General features: G+C 48.5%; 1 protein-coding gene across 1 annotated transcript in view; it reads right to left on the minus strand.

Moving 5' to 3' along the window:
- CAT (catalase) overlaps positions 1-7,914 on the minus strand; it is a 39,260-nt gene extending 31,346 nt beyond the window's left edge. The window contains exon 1 of the mRNA XM_062196316.1: positions 7,754-7,914. Coding sequence (XP_062052300.1) covers positions 7,754-7,819 — 66 coding nt within the window. The 5' untranslated portion in view covers positions 7,820-7,914. The remainder of the gene's footprint in view (positions 1-7,753) is intronic.
- Between the last annotated feature and the right edge of the window lie 12,385 nt (positions 7,915-20,299).

A 20,299-nucleotide genomic window follows, 5' to 3' on the forward strand; every position in this document is an offset into this window, starting at 1 on the left:
CAGTGGTGGCTGCCCGGCCCGTGCCACGCAGAGTCACCCACTCACTGGTGTTCCTGTTAAGGAGGGAAACCTGGGTTTTCAGTTACAGATGAAGCATCCACAAGCTCTCTTCCTTTCATCCATCTCTGTATTATTATGCCCATTTTACAGAAGAGGAAATAGAGGCATGGAGGGGTTGTATAACTTGCTCAAGCTCGCACACCTTAGCACGGCGTAGACTCAGAATCTGAATAAAATGAAAATAAATAAAACTTTACAAAAGAAATACAGGAGGCCAGCACCGTGGCTTAACAGGCTAATCCTCCACCTTGCGGCGCTGGCACACCGGGTTCTAGTCCTGGTCGGGGCGCCGGATTCTATCCCGGTTGCCCCTCTTCCAGGCCAGCTCTCTGCTATGGCCCGGGAGGGCAGTGGAGGATGGCCCAAGTCCTTGGGCCCTGCACCCGCATGGGAGACCAGAAGAAGCACTCCTGGCTTTGGATCAGCGCGATGCGCCGGCCGCAGCGGCCATTGGAGGGTGAACCAACGGCAAAAAGGAAGACCTTTCTCTCTGTCTCTCTCTCTCACTATCCACTCTGCCTGTAAAAAAAAAAAAGAAAGAAAGAAATACAGGAAAGCTTGAAGCGAGAGAGAAAAAGAAGAGAGAACAGCTTCAACAGTGCTAACAGGTGACTGCTAATGCTGACCACACTCTGTCCTACTTTCCCTAATTAACACTTTTCATCAAAACAAAGAGCGGCAGGGTGCAGCAGCACACAGAGTTCACATTAAGCAATGGACAAGATGACTAACGCTGGCTCCTGCCCAGAGTGACTGTCATCACTAGAAAATGTGGGAAGCCCTAACTTCAGGTAAGCCATTTGATCCTAAATCCTAGATTCAGTCCCATGTGCCTTTATTTTATTTTTTCTTTTCCCCTCTGAAGCATCAGAGGGTCTCTCACGGCATTCTCACCGGCTTCTCAAGCACAGAATGCGTGAATTCGCAAGGCTGGGAAATTGTTCTGAATGCCCTCCAGACAGAAAACCATGCTTTCTGGATTGATAAACTGGGACCTTGTCCCTGGGATGCACAAGGGAACTGCAAAAGTGTGTGGGAAATGGAACTACAAGCTAAGTTTATTCTGGTGCCAAAATTTTTGAAAACCATCCACAGTTTTTTCACAATACCGATTCTCCACAAACAAAGTGGAATCCAACAGGGTGAAAAAAAAAGAAATGAAACCAGGTCCTTCATATGGAATACAAATGGGTCTTGTCAATATGAAACAGTGTCTAAGGAAAGCCACCTCTGCAGCGCGTAAGTGGCCACTGGATCTGCAGTCTTTGCGTCCTGTCAACCTAAGTAACAGCGAGAGAGACTCTCTAAAGCGCAATGCTATCTATTTGGGAATAAGTTGGGAGCACTGAAGTGCAGATCATGCATGCCATGGGAACAGGGGAACAGGGGAAGTAAAAAGGCAAAATGAGGATTGCATAGATTACTTTGAAACGCTAGCTCTTGGCATCAGGGATTAATACTAAGGATGACGCCAGGCCCAGGTTGAACAAGCAGGTGCTGGACAGTGGCAGAATTATTTGCTGTGTCAGGCTGCAGGGGCCTTGTGCAAAGCTGCGGTTCCGGCAGAGTCTCGCGATGGTTCTTCTTGTCAGACGTGCACTCGTGAGATCTCTTCCTTCCTAGCCTCCCAGTTTTATTTATTGTCATTATTATTGCTATCTTGTTAGGGCTTGACACAAGCAATTCCATTTGGTTCCGACGACTTCCACAGCCTTGAGCTAGCATCTGCGTGCACAGCAAGGTGGAATAATAATGTATCCAGCAGTATGTCCGGCCTTGGTGTCTACCTGCTTGGAGGGTAAAGAGAACACAAGACAGGAGGAAATGAAAAATGATTCCAAGGACCCCTAGGGAAGAGCATTAATGAGTAGTTTTAACTCCGAAAAAAAAAATGAAATAAAAGTTGCCTTTCAGGAGGCAGAGAACAAGCATGATCACATGGCTGGAACTCTGAACACGGACTCACTGCAGACGGCTCCTCTCTCAGCCAAGTGAGAAATGCTTGTTCGTCATGCAAGGCCACATCGTGGTATTCTGAACGAGAGGAATGTGCCACAGTACTTGCTAATACTTTTTCTTCTCTTCTTGCTAAGTCTTTTACTTTACTACATCCATGTTTTGGGCCATAAATGGTCAAAACATTGTTACTGGTTCACAATGATTAGCAAACTTTTAGAATAATCCTATCCAAAAAAAAAAAAAAACAAAACAAAACAAAAACAAACAAACAAACAAAAAAAAACTTCAAGACACACAGAAGAATTGCAGTTACCAAAAACTTTTTCTCTGACTCGAAACAGTCTGAAGTCTGGTGGCATTGAGACCTGGCCGAGTCCTTCAATCGTTCAAAAAGATGGACAATGAGAGGAAGAGTTTGCACAGAGAGGCTGGAAAATGAAGGGCAATTGACCCACAGACATCCAAGATTCCTTCACTCTGGGTTAGAAACTGCAGTAGCCACAGCACTTACAAAATTCAGGAACAAGAATAAGGAGAAGCAACATAAAAATGGATATTTGCTTATTTTACATTTTACAGTCAGCCGCTTGCTGTTTACCTTGGGAAAAATCATGCAATGGTCTAGAAACTAGGCGAGGAAATAGAAAGCTTGGAAATGTCAACAGCACCTCATCTCTTTCCTGCTGCCACACCATGACTCAGCATTCCCACTGCCAGGTGCTCCCCGCAAGGAATGACAATGCGTGTGCACCAACAGGTTACTGGGTCACCCCTTCCCCATCCCAGGTGGGGACAGTGTGACACTAACAGGTTGTCTTAAACAAATACAAGGCTATGTCACCAAGGTCATGAAAAATAGAATTAAAAGATAAGCGTATTTTGGTACATTTTCTTGAAATCCATGCATAGTGTTTTCACAATATGCATCACCCATGAACTTCTCCCAGACCCCTTGTATGCATGGGTTTCAAAATGTTCTACATCAAAATAACCTTTTAATTCCATTTTCCAGTGGACTTAGTGAAGCAGCCTCATACAAGACCATCATGGACACAAAGCCAACTCACAAAGAGTGGACAGGCTAAGACCCAATTTTTAAGGCATCACGAGCTACTTGTTAAACACCACAAAGGAAGAACCCATAGAATTCCAGCAGCCAGCAACAAACTTCCACTTACATTCCACTCACAGCACCTGGGAGTACCTGTAGAACAACCTTCCTCCAGCCAATGGGTTTTGAGAGAGAGAGAGAGAGAGAGAGGGAGAGAGGGAGAGAGAGACTTTTAAATGGATCCAAGTCATGCTTATGAACACATCTGAGTCAACTCCCCTTATTAAAGTTTACAAAGCTCCCAATTCACTTGTCAGCAGCAAAATCTGAGCACAAGGAGAGAGGATCAGCAAACTGCTTTCACGTGGGTGGTTCCAAGGCGGACCCACCCAGCCTGGAATTTTGTGCCTGGCTTTTGAGGGAGGAGCTAAGAGTCCTCCTGTAGTAGTTGCAAAACTGAACACACTCACAGTCCAGTAGAAAAGGGTAGGAAGGAAGATACTGATCCAGAGGTGCCCACTTACATAAAAGCATTAAACAAGCAAACGGAAGTAAAAGAGTATTACTAATACCACCTGTTACTGTCATAACTTTCTAACAGGAGATTTTAATGTCAGAAAGTAGAAAGGACATATTCTTTAAAAAGAGATGATTGTTTGCCCGGTGTCTCAGCACAAGAAAATGGACAGACAGATTTTCACCAAGCATGGGAAGATGTTTTGGATAGTGTCATGGAACTGGCTTCTTGAACACTGAAGTAGACCCCGTATCCCAGTCTCCTTCCCAGTTAGGTACCTGCCACGGTATGTTAGCCAACAGAAGGCGAGGGACCCTGCCCCGTACTCTCAACCCTTCAGTGCCTGGACAGTGATGCCTAGGGCAACCCTAAGAGCCATTATGTTGCTAAAGGGGAGCTCCCTTCAGCCTGGAGCCCCCAACAACTGTCAAGAGCAGAGCACCCCATGAACCCTAGCAATCCCAAATCACCTGGGGCCATCATGCAAGAGAAATGAGTTTTTTATGATGTTCACACCATTATACATGTTGGGATCTGTTACAACAGCACTAAGCGCACACATGATCTAACTGGAGATGTGGGCTATGAATCACTCATTAAAAAAAAAAAATCCAATTTTTAAAAGAACAAAAGGTTTCCTAACAGGTGTTTCAAAGGAATATATAACAAGCGTCGGGCAGCAGCACGGGAAAAGATGCACCTTCTGTCGTGCAGCCGTGCAAATGGAAACCACCAGGAGACACTACTGCACACACACCCGCGCGACCACGACTAGAAGACGGACAGCACCAAAAGTCTGCAAGATGTGGAGCACCTGCAACTCTCACACACTGCTCATGGCAGTGGAAGGAGGCAGAGCCATTTTGGGAAAAGACTGCGTTGTTTCTGGCAAAACACTCCCTTACCCTATGGCCCAATAAATCCACTCTTCCTAGGTGTTTCTGAAGAAGAATGAAAGCTTTTGTGTGCAAAAAGACTCACCCAGGAATTTTCATAGTAGCTTTATTCGTGGTCCCCCAAACTGGATTTCCAGTTTTAGTTCCCGAGTGCCCAGCAGCAGGACAAACAACTGGTGGGGACATTCACATAAGGGGTCCTACTCAACGGTAAAAAGGACAATCTACTGACACACGCAACATGAATGAATCTTACAACATTACATGCTGATCAAAACCCTACACAGGGGACCGGCACTGTGGCATAGCAGGTAAAAAGGACAATCTACTGACACACGCAACATGAATGAATCTTACAACATTATATGCTGATCAAAACCCTATACAGGGGGCCGGCACTGTGGCATAGCAGGTTAAGCTGCCGCCTGCACGCATATGGACACTGGTTCAACTCCCTGATACTCCACTTCTGATCCAGCTCCCTGATAATGTGCCTGGGAAAGCCGTGAAAGATGGCCAAAGAGCTCAGACCCCCACGCCCACATGGGAGACCTGGATGAAGCCCCTGGATCTTGGCTTCAGTCTGACCCAGCCCTGGCTGTTGCAGCCACTTGGGGAGTGTGCCAGAGGAGGGAAGTCTCTCTCTCTCTCTCTCTCTCTCTCTCTGTGTGTGTGTCTCCTCCTCTATCTCTGTAACTCTGCTTTTCCAACAAATAAATAAATCTTAAAAAAAAAAATCTTATACAAAACAGTTCATACATCAATGGCTGGAAAAAAAAATTCAAAACTGGTTCCCAGGGTGAGACTGCAGGGGTTATAGCAATGGCTTTCTGAGATGGTTATCGTCTCCTTGATATAAAGATTTAGGACTCACTGGTACAAAGAGCTATTAAAACTCACAGAATGGAACATTTAATATTTGTGCACTTTATTGCATATAGATATTATCTTAAAATCCTGGCCGGCGCTGTGGCTCAATAGGCTAATCCTCTGCCTTGCGGCGCTGGCACATCAGGTTCTAGTCCCGGTCGGGGCGCCGGATTCTGTCCCGGTTGCCCCTCTTCCGGGCCAGCTCTCTGCTATGGCCTGGGAAGGCAGTGGAGGATGGCCCAAGTCCTTGGGCCCTGCACCCCATGGGGAGACCAGGAGAAGCACCTGGCTCCTGGCTTCAGATCAACGCGGTGCACCAGCTGCAGGGCGCCGGGGGCAGTGGCCATTGGAGGGTGAACCAACGGCAAAGGAAGACCTTTCTCTCTGTCTCTCTCTCTCTGTCCACTCTGCCTGTCAGAAAAAAAAAAAAAATCCTAAACTCACATCTAACTCTTAATCTGCACGCTCAGAGTTCAAGGGTAACATATCCCAAGATCCTCAACTTACTCTGAAATGACCTAGAAAAAAAAATAATGGGTTGCTGGATGCGGGAAGGGACGGACAGATGGAACATGTCATGAAAGAAATATTATCAAAATCTAGAAGAGAGACATAGCGATACACCCTGCACAAATCTTTCAGATTTTCTAAGTGCTTGACATTTTTCACAATAAATCATTTAAGAATTATATCGGTTATAGTGCATATGCAAAGATGTCGTCAAGCATCCTGAAGTGGGGAATAACCCTCAGAGAAATGAGCAGTCTGCACCCAGTGCCCTCAAGTCACTGCCAGTCAGGGCTGCGTGCACAGCGCACTGAGAGGCCATGGGCAGGATTTCAATAAGCCCCTCCACCACTGTACGTGTGTGGGCCGGCGGTTTCTCACACGGAGGACTGTGGAAAGTACATCAACAGCAGGGGCTTAACAAGTCCACAACAGCTCATTTTTCTCCCCAGTGAGGAAGGGGGAGCCAGTCTCAGAATAAAAGGGATGTTTTGTTTTACAAAAATCTCACTACACCACCTCGACTCTTCTCTCTCAGCACTTACGAAGACTTCAGTGCCCCCGTATGTGCACCGAGTCCTCGCCCCAAGAAGCTGAGTTGTAATCTTGACCCTGCCACTCACCAGATACAAGTTCTTGATTAAAGTCTCTGGGACTCACTTTGCTTAAAAACGCACAGGAACCAGCCTGCTGGTACTGAACATCAGAAATGGCCAAGGGGACACTGTGCAGGCCCTCAGAGGACAGGGGCCATCTCTCCACAAGCAGGAAACCACAAAGGCCATCCAAGAGTTCCTGGCACGAGTATCCAAGCTCACCAACACGAGCACGGTTTAGATAAACAGCACTAGGTAGCAGGAGAAAAAGTGCAGCTCTCGTCCTCTAACATTAACCAGCAACCGCGGATACTGGGCCAGACCCTTGGGCTCCCTGGACCAAGCAGCCAGAAGGCTGACCAGGTGTGGTCTCATCTAATCCAAGCTCCTCGGCAGCACTGCCGGACAGGCGTGCCTTCCCCACCCCCACCCTCACCCTCACCCTCACCACCACCCCCACTGAAATCCTGCGCCTCTTTAAAGATGCTGTTCAGATGCACCTGCTTTGAGACGCCTTGATGCAAGCTGCGGTTACTCCCTTCTTACACGCATAACCTACAGGTCAGCCCTTGGACGAGCTGGAGGGTGATCATGTGATTGTGGCTTGTCTCTGAACTTCTCCAGGGCGTTGTTCTTGCCTCACTGGAAATCCTGCAGTAGCGCCCGGCACACGGCACACGCAGGCACTCACAGAAGATGGTAAATGCACGCCTTAAAGATCCCCTAACGTCACTCCAAACTCGAGGCTTGATGTTTTAAGTGCAAACGAAATAATGGATGTAAAACTTGTCTTATGAGTCGTTTCATGCCGTGGGTGCTACCCACCGGTCACTGTGCTCTGCGCTGGGCGTCCCAGGCTAAGACAAGGTCCCTGTCCCCCTGGGCGTGTAGATTCTGCGGTAGCCAAGTCGGAGCTAGAGCCCGCCCCACGCCCTGCGTCGCCTTTCGTGCAGCTGCAGCTCTCTGCCTCTCCCCAAGCGCCTTCCTTCTGCCTTCAAACTGTGACCTCTAGCCCAGCTGGCAAAAGTGCAAAATTTGGAGCCAGCCACCCGCGCCCTGTGGCCGAGGTTAAAGTCTGCAGGCCTGCTGCAGGCCCCAGAACGCTGTCCCCGACCCCCACACGCCCCCACCCTCGGCCGCGATTGTAAGAGTCCATACCCAGAGGCACCCCCGCCGCCCGCCGCCAGTGGTACAGCCCCCAGCCACACCGCCCCGCCGGGCGAGCGGGGCCGCTGCTGGCCGACGTCCCCGCTCTCTGCGCCGCCCCTCGGGCCGGCTCCGGGAGCACAGGCTGTACCTGCGCGGCCCGCTGCTCCTTCCACCTCTTCATCTGATCGCTGGCTGGGTCCCGGCTGTCCCCCATGGTGTCGGCTTGGCGTCGCAGAACGTCACCGAGCGCTTCGGTTCGCGCGTCTCTACCCGCAGCGGACCACAGCGTCCACTGGCCCGCGGCTCAAGTAGCTGACTTCAGGCCCCGCCAGTCAGCCCGCCCCCTCCGGGGGCCGCCTCCTGATTGGACATTCGAGTGCCAGGAGGGACGGGATTGGCAGCTGAGTGGGGCGAGCAGCAGGGGCTCTCCCCGGAGGCGGGACCCGGGGCTGGGGCGAGGCTGGAGCGAGGTGTGAACCGGCGGTGAGGGCACAGGCGGGGGGTCCTGTACCTGTGCCGTCACAGCTTTCAAAAAGGGAGAATTCTTGGGTCGAATCCTTTGTGCGACACCAAGCCTTGTCATTCCCCAACAGGAGCATTATTTGCAACTTAAGCACTTGGGCCATCTTCTACTGCTTTCCCAGGCCACAGCAGAGAGCTGGATCAGAAGTGAGGGAGCCGAGACTCGAACCGGCGCCCATATGGGATGCCGGCGCTGCAGGCGGCAGCCTCACCCACTACGCCACTGTGCCGGCCCCGATTGCTTCTTTCACCAAACAGAAGCCACCTAGAGGGACAGGCAGGTGATTGGACAAATGCCCTCCACTCTGGTCCATGCTTGGAAATTGGTTTCTTCTAAAACTGCGGGAAAAAAAAAATGTTTCCCCAGATTTTACTCCCAGAATAGTAGGAATTCTGAAAATCTTTGTTTCCTCCCAAAAGCTTGTCAAAGAGTAGAATATTTAGTAACATTTAGTAAGTGGCCAACTAGTTTGCTATTATAATCAGCTGGATCGAATTTCTTGGTTTATTTGACATATATATCAATATTTCATCATCTTTAAAAGTTATCAGCTTATAAATTCGATTTTTTCCCAGTAGAGCTATATATAATGGGTTATATGATAGTGGGGAGTTTATATGGTGTTCTTGGTTTTTACAAAAGTGTGATGACAAAAAATCTTACTCCAAAGGTTTAATTTGAAGTGGGCATTTGGCAGGCTTGGGGTAAGCATCCCGATGGAAGTTCCTGGGTTTGAGTCTCAGCTCTGCTTCAGACTTCAGCTTCTAGCTAACGTGCACCCTGGGAGCATCAGGTGATGCTGCAAGTAGTTGGATTCCTACCAGTCACACGGGAGACCCAGACCGAGTTCCTGGTTCCCTGCTTTGGGCTGGCGCAGCTCCAGCTGCTGCAGGCATTTGGGGAGTGATCTAACAGATCTCTCCCTTCCCCCTCCCCCTCCCCCTCTCCCTCGCCCTCTCCTTTTCAAAAATAAATAATTTTTTAAAAAAATATTGAACATTTTTAAATAATTTATTTTGAAAAAGCTCAACTTTTACTACATTAGGGAAACAGCCCACAAATTGGTCTTATCACCCTGTATTTTTCCTATAGTACACTTTTTAAAAAAGATTTATTTACTTATTTATTTGAAAGCCAGTGTGACAGAGAGAGAGAGAGAGAATTTCCACCTTCTGGTTTACTCCCCTAATGGTTTCAAAGCTAAGCTAAGCCAAGCTGAAGCCAGGAGCTAGGAACTCCATCCTGGTCTCCCGCATGGATGGCAGGAACTCAAGTACTTGAACCATCATCTGTTGTTTCCCAGCCAAAGCAACAGGGAGTTGGATCAGAAGTGGAGAAGCTGGGACTCAACCAATGCTGTGGTGTGTCGTGTCGTGGAGGCAACCTAAGCAGCAAGTTAACCCACTGTGCCACAATGCCCACCACCACCACTCTCTGTTTTTAAAGACTTACTTTACATTTAACACAATTATAAAGAAGTTGCTAGCTATGTGATTTGTTTGGTGTCTTTTGCTACCCAGCCCATTCATATTTGCCAGTAGACAATAAACTTCATGAGGGCAGGTATCTAGAATTTATTGAGCACCTACTGTGTGCTAGGATTGTATGTGTTTGCTTACTTAACCCTCCCAACTATCCCATGAGTTAGACATTGATAATATTCCCATTTTACAGATTAAGGAGTTAAGGCATAGGAAGTTAAATATGCCCAAAGTCACACAATCATTTAGAATAGAGTCAAGATTCTAGCCCCATCCGTTCATCTCCAGAGCTTGTGGTTGATTGAATAAATGAATACTGATGGGGCCGGTGCTGTGGCGCAGCAGGTAAAGCCACCCTCCTACAGTGCTGGCATCCCATATAGGCACAGGTTCAAGTCCCAGCTGCTCCTGTTATGATCCAGCTCTCTGCTATGGCCTGGGAAAGCAGTAGAAGGTGGCCCAAGCACTTGGGCCCCTGTACCCATGTGGGAGACCCGGATGAAGCTCCTGGCTCCTGGCTTCAGATCAGCCCAACTCTGGCTGTTGCAGCCATTTGGGAATGAACCAGCGGATGGAAGACCTTTCTCTGTCTCTCCCTCTCTCTGTAACTCTACCTCTCAAAGTAAATAAATAAAATCTTTAGGGAAAGAAACTTAAATTGAGCAACAAATATACCACTTATGGTAACTTATAGTTCTATTCTTTTGAGAAAAGTAACAGGTAAATGATTAGTGCTTGAAAATATTTTTAAATTAATCATAAAAATGGCATAAACTTTACTGCAGAGCTTACTTTTACTAAATATTCAGCTGAACAAAAGATGATGCCCATAACTGGCATGTAATACAAGAAACACACTCATAAAGGTAGTTCCTAGAAATGGGCTATCCTTTCATTTTGAGGAATGCACTCTATTTCGAATTAGCAGCATTCTAAACCGGCTGTCTATCGGTAAGACTCTGCACACTGTACACAGCATAGTCACACGTGGCGTCCTGCATTGTTGCCTGACAAAGTCTAACAAGCCGCCGCTTGTGGTCATGTTGAGACCTGTGTGCTTGGGAGTAAGGCACTTCTATAAATACTTGAAGTGGCAGAAAATCCACAATCACACGGTTTTTTCCGACTGTTGTTTCGCTGGTTAAGACTCGCTTGTTGGTTCACTTCTGAAATATTGAGTTCCAAGCTAGAGATCCCTAAGGGAAAACACATTAAACAACTGTCCACTGACACTGACAGCACTGATGAAAAAAACAGGCAAGAGGGCCACATGATTACAATTTGATACAAATAAGGAAATTCTTATTGTAAAACGGTTAGATAATAAATGTGTCACTGTTGGAGTGAACTACGATACAGTGGAACCTCTTGGCAAAGTTCAACGATGGAAAAAGAGGAATAAAGAGTCGACCCAGGGGGCCGACGCTGTGGCATAGCAAATGAAGCTGCCACCTGCAGTGCCGGCATCCCATATGGGCCCCGGTTCGAGACCCGGCTGCTCCACTTCTGATCCAGCTCTCTGCTATGGCCTGGGAAAGCAGTGGAGGATGGCCCAAGTGCTTGGGCCCCCACACCCACATGGGAGACACAGAAGAAGCTCCTGGCTCCTGGCTTCAGATTGGCGCAGCTCCAGCCAATGTGGCCAATTGGGGAGTGAACCAGCGATGGAAGATCTCTCTCTCTCTCTCTCTCTCTCTCTCTGCTTCTCTTTCTCTGTGTAACTCTGACTTTCAAATAAATAAATAAATATTTTTCAAAAAAAGAGTAGACCCAGAGGGTCTCAATCAAAGGTACCGGGTGCTTACGACAATTTCAGTGGTGCTGTGGACAAACACAATCATTTGGTTTTCAAGTGTTCTATTAGAGGTAAAACATGGTACTGGCCTTTGTTCACTCGAATATTTTGTATGTGTATCCTAAATGCGGGGATTATTCTCAAACCCATGAAGATGAGAAGGGTCTCATAAATTTGTTGGATGTCAAGAGAGACATCTGCTCAGCATACTGGAAGGATGCTATGAGAAAGCGTCAGGAGGAAGAAAACAGAATGTCCCGGACCTATCCCTGTCCAAGATGATATCAGATTTGACACGAGAAGTCATAGTATTCTCAAACAACCAGAACAAACAAGATGTCAAAACAAGCCATGTCATGAGAAACCGACAACACAGTGCTAAAAATGCAACCACTTGGGGGCCAGTGCTGTGGCGCAGTAGGTTAATCCTCTATCTGTGGCACTGGCATCCCACATGGATGCCGGTTCCAGTCCCAGCTGCTCCTCTTCCAGCTCTCTACTATGGCCTGGGAGAGCAGTAGAAGATGGCCCAAGTCCTTGGGCCCCTGCACCCTCGTGGGAGACCCAGAGCAAGCTCCTGGCTCCTGGCTCCTGGCTCCTGGCTCCTGGCTCCTGGCTCCTGGCGCAGCTCAGCCCTTGCAGCCATTTCAGGAGTGAACCAGCAGATGGAAGACTGTTTCTCACTCTCACTGTCTGTAACTCTACCTCTCAAATAAATAAATAAAATATTTTTAAATGCAACCCTTTGAAGTAGTTGTTGAACAAGGCATGAAAGACTCTCTGTATATTATGTAGTGTCTGAAAGTATATCATGTTTTGCCCACTGTCCTAATCATAGGACATCTTACATACGTAAAAGATACAATATTTGACCCCATATCCTATTTCTAGAATAATCAGTATTTTCCTCCTTAATGATAATAAAGGATATACAAGCTCTCAGTTATGATTTCCAACCTATTTTAATGCATCTGTGTCAATTTCATTGAAATAGTCACATAATTGAAAAATTAGGGCTTACTGGGTTAAACAAGATATATATCAGCAAATGAAATAAAAAGAGACCTGGAAATAAAAATTTGAAGGGAGGTGAGTAGCTGGATTGCAGATTGCTTATAAATTACATATTTTATTAGATATTCTGGGAGGGAAAATATCTCCATCAATATTACCTATAGCCATCTTCACTACCCCCACTGAAGTCACTGTGTCTGTTGTACACCTGCCATGTTGTGGACCCTGGTCCCAGAGGATCAGGGAGTTCAGCAATGGAGGTAGAGGCCAACAACAAGGCACTAACACGGGGTGAGGAGTGCTAAGAGAGGAGGAGTGCACCTGCTGTAGGAATGCCTGAACTTACCTGCCCTGAGCTGGAAAGGTCAGGAGAAGCTTCCGGAAGGAAGTCACAGTTGAGTGAACCTTGAAGACATTAGATCCGGCAGCAGCCATCAAGTATTGTATAACTCATTCTGTCGCCACAGAGATCTGAAGACTGACTTTCTCAACGATGGCATGGCATACTTTCTCAACGATGGCAGGACATACATTTGCCCCGACAAGCAGCCCGAGCTGGCCAGCCTCTTTGTTGGACTCTGACTGCCTGCATCTCCCGCTGCTCACCCACTCTCCCGCCACTCCACGGGGCTTCTGCAAGGCATGTGCCAGCCACAACCAGTCCAGGGACTGACACACCTGGCCCGGAGTTGTGGCCCAGTGCTGCTGGTCTCGAGGCATTTTGATTTGCCTCCCTCGTGTACACTGCGAAGTGCTGACCCTGTGTTTGACCTTGGACTTAAAATTAAATCTGTGTGCAGAAACCAGACATGAGTTTTACATGCTGGCAATCCAAAAATGACCCAAAAAAATTCATAGAAAAGTCAACACAGTCAGTGTGGCCTGGGGCCACCCAAGAGATGGATCTTGTGGAAGAGGCTGTTTGAGTGGAACCATTTCTGAAAGTGGGAGCGTGGTTGACCAAAAGTCTCTCTCCTTCTGTCTTTCCTGTAAGTCCAGATCATAGGCCAGCTGGGTGTCAAGAGGCAGAATAGAATGTTCCATGGTTAAAAGTCCCAGAACTGGCATCAGATCACTTAGGGAAGAATCCCAGCACAGTCCCTTACAAATCGTGCGACTTTCGGCAAGTCACTTAATCTCTGGTAAATCGGAGGTAGTAACACTTTGTGTAAGAGGTACACCCTATGCTGCTATAACAGCATTTCTTCTTAAGGCCCGCTTTATGTCTGCTCACATTCCATTGGCCGGAATCTAGTCACATGCCCATGCCTAGCTAGTCAGGAAACTGAGACATGTCATGGCTGGGTGACGGTGTGGTTAGCAAAACTCGGACATTCCACTACACAAGAAAGGGAGAACGAATATGGGTGCTCAGCCGGCAGCATCTGCCGCTGCAACCTCCTAGGGTAGTTCAGGGAGATGACATCCAAGGGAAGGGAGAATTAGCGCAGCCCCGTGGGTCCTGGTGTTGCCATTGCTCTCGAGCTTTGGGGGTCTCTTTGGTGGGCTGCTGAGAAACCAGAGCAAACTTTGTGCTAGGATTGTTGCATTATACTCATCCCTGGAGGAGGTGCTGTAGTTAGGAGACTGCCTGTGGCCACAGCAGGTGCAGCTCCGAGTCACCCTGCGGAGAACGGTCACTGTCAGATGTGTTTGGGTTACGTAGCAGGTGCTGATGTTGTTCCTGCTCTACACTGAGGGCTTTTCCAGCATGAACCCCTCTCATTCATACAACAGCTCGGAAAAGTACCAGCTCTTCTTATCCTCAATCGACCTGGAAGGAGACTGAGGCACAGAAAGGCTAAATGACTCTCCAAGCCCCACGTCGCCATAGCTAGTTAGTGATGGGGCCAGTGTGGCTCCGAGGTCACAGCTCAGCCCACATAGTGAGCAGGAATACAAGACGATGCAGGGTGAGTGTTCCACATTGTCAGAATACAACTACAGCATCGCACCACCTCCCTCCTACCCCGGGGACGCACACTGATCTAAACTGATTGTGAAATCCATGTTTGGGGCCGGTGCTATGATGTAGCGGGTAAAGCCGCAGCCCACGGTGCTGGCATCATATGGCTGCAGGTTCGAGTCTCAGCTGCTCCACTTCTGATCCAGCTCTCTGCAATGGCCTGGGAAAGCAGTGGAAGATGGCCCTGCACCCATGTGAGACACCTGGAAGAAGCTCCTGGCTTCGGATGGGCGCAGCTCCAGCCATTGTGGCCAATTGGGGAGTGAACCAACAGATGGAAGACCTCTCTCTCTCTCTCTCTCTGCCTCTCCTTCTCTCTGTGTGTAACTCTGATTTTCAAGTAAATAAATAAATCTTTAAAAAAATGAAATCCATGTTTACAATCATATCACTGAGAAAGACCGCAGGAGGACTTTTTTTTTAAAACATTCATTTATTCATTTGAAAGAGTGACAGGCAGAGAGGGAGAGAGATCTTCCCTCTGCTGGTTCACTCCCCTAAATGGCCGCCAACAACCCTGTCTGGGCCAGGCTGAAGCCTAGAGTCAGAAACCCCATCCTGGTCTCCCACATGGGATGGGCAGCAAGAGCTCAGGCGTCTAGGCCATCATCTCTGTCCTCCCGAGCACGCCGGCATGGAGCTGGGCCGGAAGTGGAGCTACCAGACCCGAACCCTTGCTCCAACTCGGGATACCAGCATGGCAAGCTGCAGCCCACACAGCTGCACCACAACATCGCCTGCTGTGAGACAGCTCTTCCTGTCTTTGAAAGGACAAATGAGAAAGCGTTAGCGACTTGATTCAAGAGCAGAGTGAGAGAGCCACCTGGGAGTGAGGAACAGCAAAGGTGATGAGAGGGGTGCGGGAGAAGGGGCAGCTTGCTGAGCAGCCAGAGAGAGGGGCAGGAGGAGGAGGACATTTTGCAGGTGGGGACTCAGGCTTGCAGAGAGAGTGGGACAAGGGTTCCCAGTGCAGCCACATCTGTTCAGACTCACTTTTTTTTTTTTTTTTTTTTTTTTTTTGACAGGCAGAGTTAGACAGTGAGAGAGAGAGACAGGGAGAAAGGTCTTCCTTCCGTTGGTTCACCCCCTGAAATGGCCGCTTCAGCAGGCACACTGCGCTGATCCAAAGCCAGTAGCAAGGTGCCTCCTCCTGGTCTCCCATGTGGGTACAGGGCCCAAGCACTTGGGCCATCCTCCACTGCCTTCCCGGGCCACAGCAGAGACCTGGATCGGATGTGGAACAACCGGGACAGAATCCGGCACCCCAACCAGGATTAGAACCCGGGGTAACGGTGCCGCAGGCGGAGGATTAGCCTAGTGAGCCACAGCGCCAGCCCCAGACTCACTTTCCCCCAGGCAAGAGGATCCGCTGACCTGTCTAATCCCTGACGCGCAGCACCTGCTCCAGGATTTGTGGACATAAACAGGTTGAATCCGGAGGCACAGTGCCATGACCCGGTATTCTCCTACTTATGCCAAGTGGCAGAAGCGATTGCATCATGAAAACAAAGGTCAGTTAATGGCACAGAGGCTAAAGGTCTGAAAACTGACCCTCAAATGGCTCAGAAAAAAACTTAGCTACTGAGGCCGCGAGCGAGCAAATGATAAAGCACGCGGGGCAGCACGGGGTTCATGGTAAATCTGGGTTCTTTGCACTGTGTTTGTAACTTTCTGCAGTTTAAAAATTATATCAAAGGAAAAGTATGCCCTCCCCCATTTAAATATGCTCCTAGGAGGGCGTTTTCTTAGACAATACCTTAGTTATAAGTTATTCCGTGGCTGACCTGGGCTGGAATGGGAACGGGGGAAGGCCAGTTTAGACCTTCCATGGTCTAACCCGGCACATGGCATGGACAAGTTGAGGAGGGGGAAGTGGATCCCATGGAATTTAAAACACTTCCATCACAATTTCGCCTTGGACTCAGTAATTTTTTTTTAATAGGAACAATTTAAGATACAAAATAGGGAAATGTAAATGCAGGCTACATAGAAATGGCCATATGCTTTTCTTAATTTATATGTGTGTGTGTGTGTGTGTATATCTATATATCTATATATGATGGAATGGAATGTGTTGGGACTTAGAAAACTCTCAGTTCATTCAACAACACACGCCCTAAGCTTACTGCGTGTTATTATTCTGGGGCGAGGAAGTACTCCATAATGAGCATTTGTTTCTGACTTTTTCATTACTATAGAATTAGTTGAGAGTTGTTTAGTAAATATCAGCTATTGTCTCCAAAATAGGCCTTGATTTTGATGACTGCCTTGGGTGGCGTTTGGAACATGGCTTATCTGACCCTAGGATCACAGTGTTAAACTGAGAGATTATTCTGTATACTTTTCTCTTGGCAAGCCCCTTAGAACACAAGTCTTGACGCCTGCAGTTCATTTAGGGGAGGAAAAGCGCCCTAGCTCCTGACGACACACCTTTCTCAAACAGTCTGAGCTTCTGTTATCCAAGTGTCTACAGGAATAATCAGCCATGATTAAACCTTGAGCAAAGGAAGTTATCGCGATGTTGAAAAAAGGGACTGGGCACCGAAGCCCACAACAAACAAAAGGTGCCAAACACACCAGCCACCAAGACTCTGCCATGTGCCACAAGGAACCCCAGGAGGAACCTCACACTCGCAGCGTGAGTCAGCAGTGCTAACCACAGGCCACATGGAAAGGGGGTTCGCCATAGGAGGAGGACAAGCAAGGTGCATGGTTTGCACCAGGAAAGACACACGCCTTCCTTACACCATCTTTCCCCCAACCCCACCCCCACCCCCACCCCCACCCTCACCTCCACCCCGATTGTTCCTCTTTTCAAACAGACTGACACAAAAGCCTTTCGGCCTGAAGATGAAAATAAAAATTATTTGTAACCGTCAGAAATATTACCAAACAGGAAACACAACAGTCACATACATTATATTGTGCAACCCAAGTCAAGGTTCTATTTGCTCTCTGCCACTGTTCTTTTGAAGAGAAGGGAGGCATATCTTTATTTATTTATTTTTTCTGACAGGCAGAGTTAGACAGTGAGAGAAAGAGACAGGGAGAAAGGTCTTCCTTCCGTTGGTTCACCCCCCAAATGGCCGCTACGGCCAGCGTGCTGCGCCGATCCAAAGCCAGGAGCCGGGCACTTCCTCCCTGTCTCCCATGCAGGTGCAGGGCCCAAGCACTTGAGCCATCCTCCACTGCCTTCTCGGGCCTGGGCCACAGCAGAGAGCTGGCCTGGAAGAGAAGCAACTGGGACAGAATTCGGCGCCCCAACCAGGACTAGAATCCAGGGTGCCGGCGCTGCAGGCGGAGGATTAGCCAAGTGAGCCGCGGTGCCGGCCAAGGCATATCTTTAAAAATGGAAGCTAACAAAGTGGAAAGAATTAAGAGCACAAATATGAGGCGAGTCCTGTCCGAACCACGTGGAGTGGTCCAGCACTGAGTCACAATTAGATGCGGATGTGCTATTATTGTATGCCATCATAACCCCCCAAAAAGCAAGGTTGTGGAGACGTGGAAGCCAGGCAGCCCAAGCCACACGCCCGGCTGAAGTGTCGCTGTGGGGGCCTCACTGTCAAAGAAGAATTTGAAGGCAGCTAAAGAGACAGGGGTGAGTGGATGGAGATTAGAGAGGCTGCCCTCATCTGTTGAAGGAGAAGGAGAAGCAAAGACATTAGAGAAACAAAAATGTTTACGAAGATAAGATCTGGGCTCTGATATGCTGAGCCAAGGACTATTTGTGCAAAACAAAAGCAGCGACTGTGTAGGAGCAAAGTCCCAGGAGTCGTGGATAAGGCTGTGAGCCACGTGGCTAGAGCAGCAACACATCCAGCTGTGGCTGGAGGAAGCGAGGTCTGGCACCGCGGGGCCTTCTGCTCCGTGGTCAAAATGAGCTTTGGCCTGTCCAGAGGTGGGAAAGGAAGCATTTCCACTTGGAGCCACACTTACTGAGGACATCGCACCATGGAACCCCGGGTTTCAGCATAAACGCCTGTGAGCAGTCGCACCTGCCGAGTGACCCATGACCACACACAGGCCCCTCTGTCCTCTCCACAGTCTTAGAGTTCAGTCCTTACCTTGTGGCAGTTAACCCTGGCATGTCCCCCTCAGCAAAACCATTCAATCTCTTCTCTGAGATGCGCTCCATGGCTTTGTAAGTTTAAAAAGTAATAACTGGATTTTTCCCAGTGTTGTGCATCTTGGGTAAGGGGTTAAGGGACGGCGTGTGCAGGAATGAAAGGTGACTCTAGCCCCCAGAAAGCCCGAGGGAACCAGGTAAGAGTCTGGAAAGGACCTGCTACGGCTTCCCGGCCTGAGTGGAGGAGAAGGACAGCAGGAGCGATGTGGGGTCACAGCCACACTCAGAGAGACCTGGGCTTGGGGAGTGTCATTGCTCGAGTGCTGAGCACCGCTGCTGGCCCCGCCTCCACCCCACAGCCTCCGCTTTCAGGGTTCAGCAGGGAAAACTGGGAAGCCCTTCCTGCTAGAGTGGTCAGTGTGCCTCTTCACCTGGACCCCAGGTCCCTGTAGGCATGGCCACCCCTGTTACCATGGCAACTGGCCCCTCTACTCCTCTCATTGCTGTTGCCTCCAGGATCTTTTGCTGATGTGCCCACCATAGAGGGAGACCAAGCATCCTGCCACAGAGGGGTTTCCCAGGACATGGGACTCTTGGTGCTAAAACAGACAGTCCCCAGCAAACAAGAAGAGTCAGTCATGCCACAATCACTGGCTTGTGTCTGAGAATTCAAGGTTGGGGGCCGGCATTGCAGTACAGCAGGTTAAGTCGCCACTTGCGACTCTGGCATCCCATCTCAGAATACTGGTTTGAGTTCCTGCTACTCTCTTCCAATCCAGCTCCCTGCTAACGTGCCTGGGAGGCAATAGATTATGGCCCAGGTACTTGGGTCCCTGCCACCCAAGCAGGAGATTGAAATGGAGTTTCTGGCTCCTGGCTTCAGCTTGTCCCAGCTCTGGCTGTTATGGGCATTTGGAGAGTGAACCAGCAGATAGAAGATCTGTCTCTTTCTCTGTCACTAGGCCTTTCAAATAAATAAATAGTTAATTAAAAAAAAAAACAGAATTCAAAAGCACACTTCTGGCCTAAGAAAAAAATGCTGGGGTAGATTTTTCCCCATTGTGAGTGTCCTACTGGGTCCCCCGGGGAACCTCACACACCTCCGTGTCCCCGTGTGGAACTGAGCAACTCTTTGTGGTCACACCGCCTTCTCTAAGTCCATTCTCTGTGACAGTTCTATGTCCACCTGACTGTCCCCATAGCTGTGTTGCCTCCAGGCTGCACCTGCCCATCTCCCCAAGCCCCTCCTCTTTGGGGAGAGTCCTCACTATACAACCTGGGTGACGAAGACGTACTCGAAACTTCCTGCAACTGAGTGCTGTGTGTGCATCAAGGTGACAGTAGAATGCTCACTCTATTTTCCTGAAAAGATGCTAGTATGTTATGTTAAATGCTAAAGGGTAAGAAAAGATACATTCGGATCATTTTTTTTAAGATTTATTTACTTATTTGTTATTTATTTAAAAGCCATTGTTACAGAGAGAGAGGGAGAGATAGAGAGAGATCTTCCACCTGCTGGTTCACTCCCCAGATGGCTGTAAAGGCCAGAGCTGGGCCAGGCTGAAACCAGGAACCAGGAGCTTTTTCCAGGTCTTCCACATGGATGGCAGGGGCCTGAGCACCTGGGCCATCTTCTGCTGCTTTTTCCAGGTCATTAGAAGGGAGCTGGATCAGAAGTGGAGCAGCCGGGACTCGAATCAGTGCCCATATGGGATGCCAGCATCGCAGGCGGCAGCTTTACCCATTATGCCACAGCGCTCACCTATATCGTTATTTTTTAAGAAACAAATTAAATTTTAGAGAAGGAATTTCTTAATTTCACCAAAAGTTTTCCTTTAAAAAACCA

The sequence above is a fragment of the Lepus europaeus genome, chromosome 7 (genome assembly GCF_033115175.1).
Source record: "Lepus europaeus isolate LE1 chromosome 7, mLepTim1.pri, whole genome shotgun sequence".
Classification (NCBI taxonomy): Eukaryota; Metazoa; Chordata; class Mammalia; order Lagomorpha; family Leporidae; genus Lepus; species Lepus europaeus.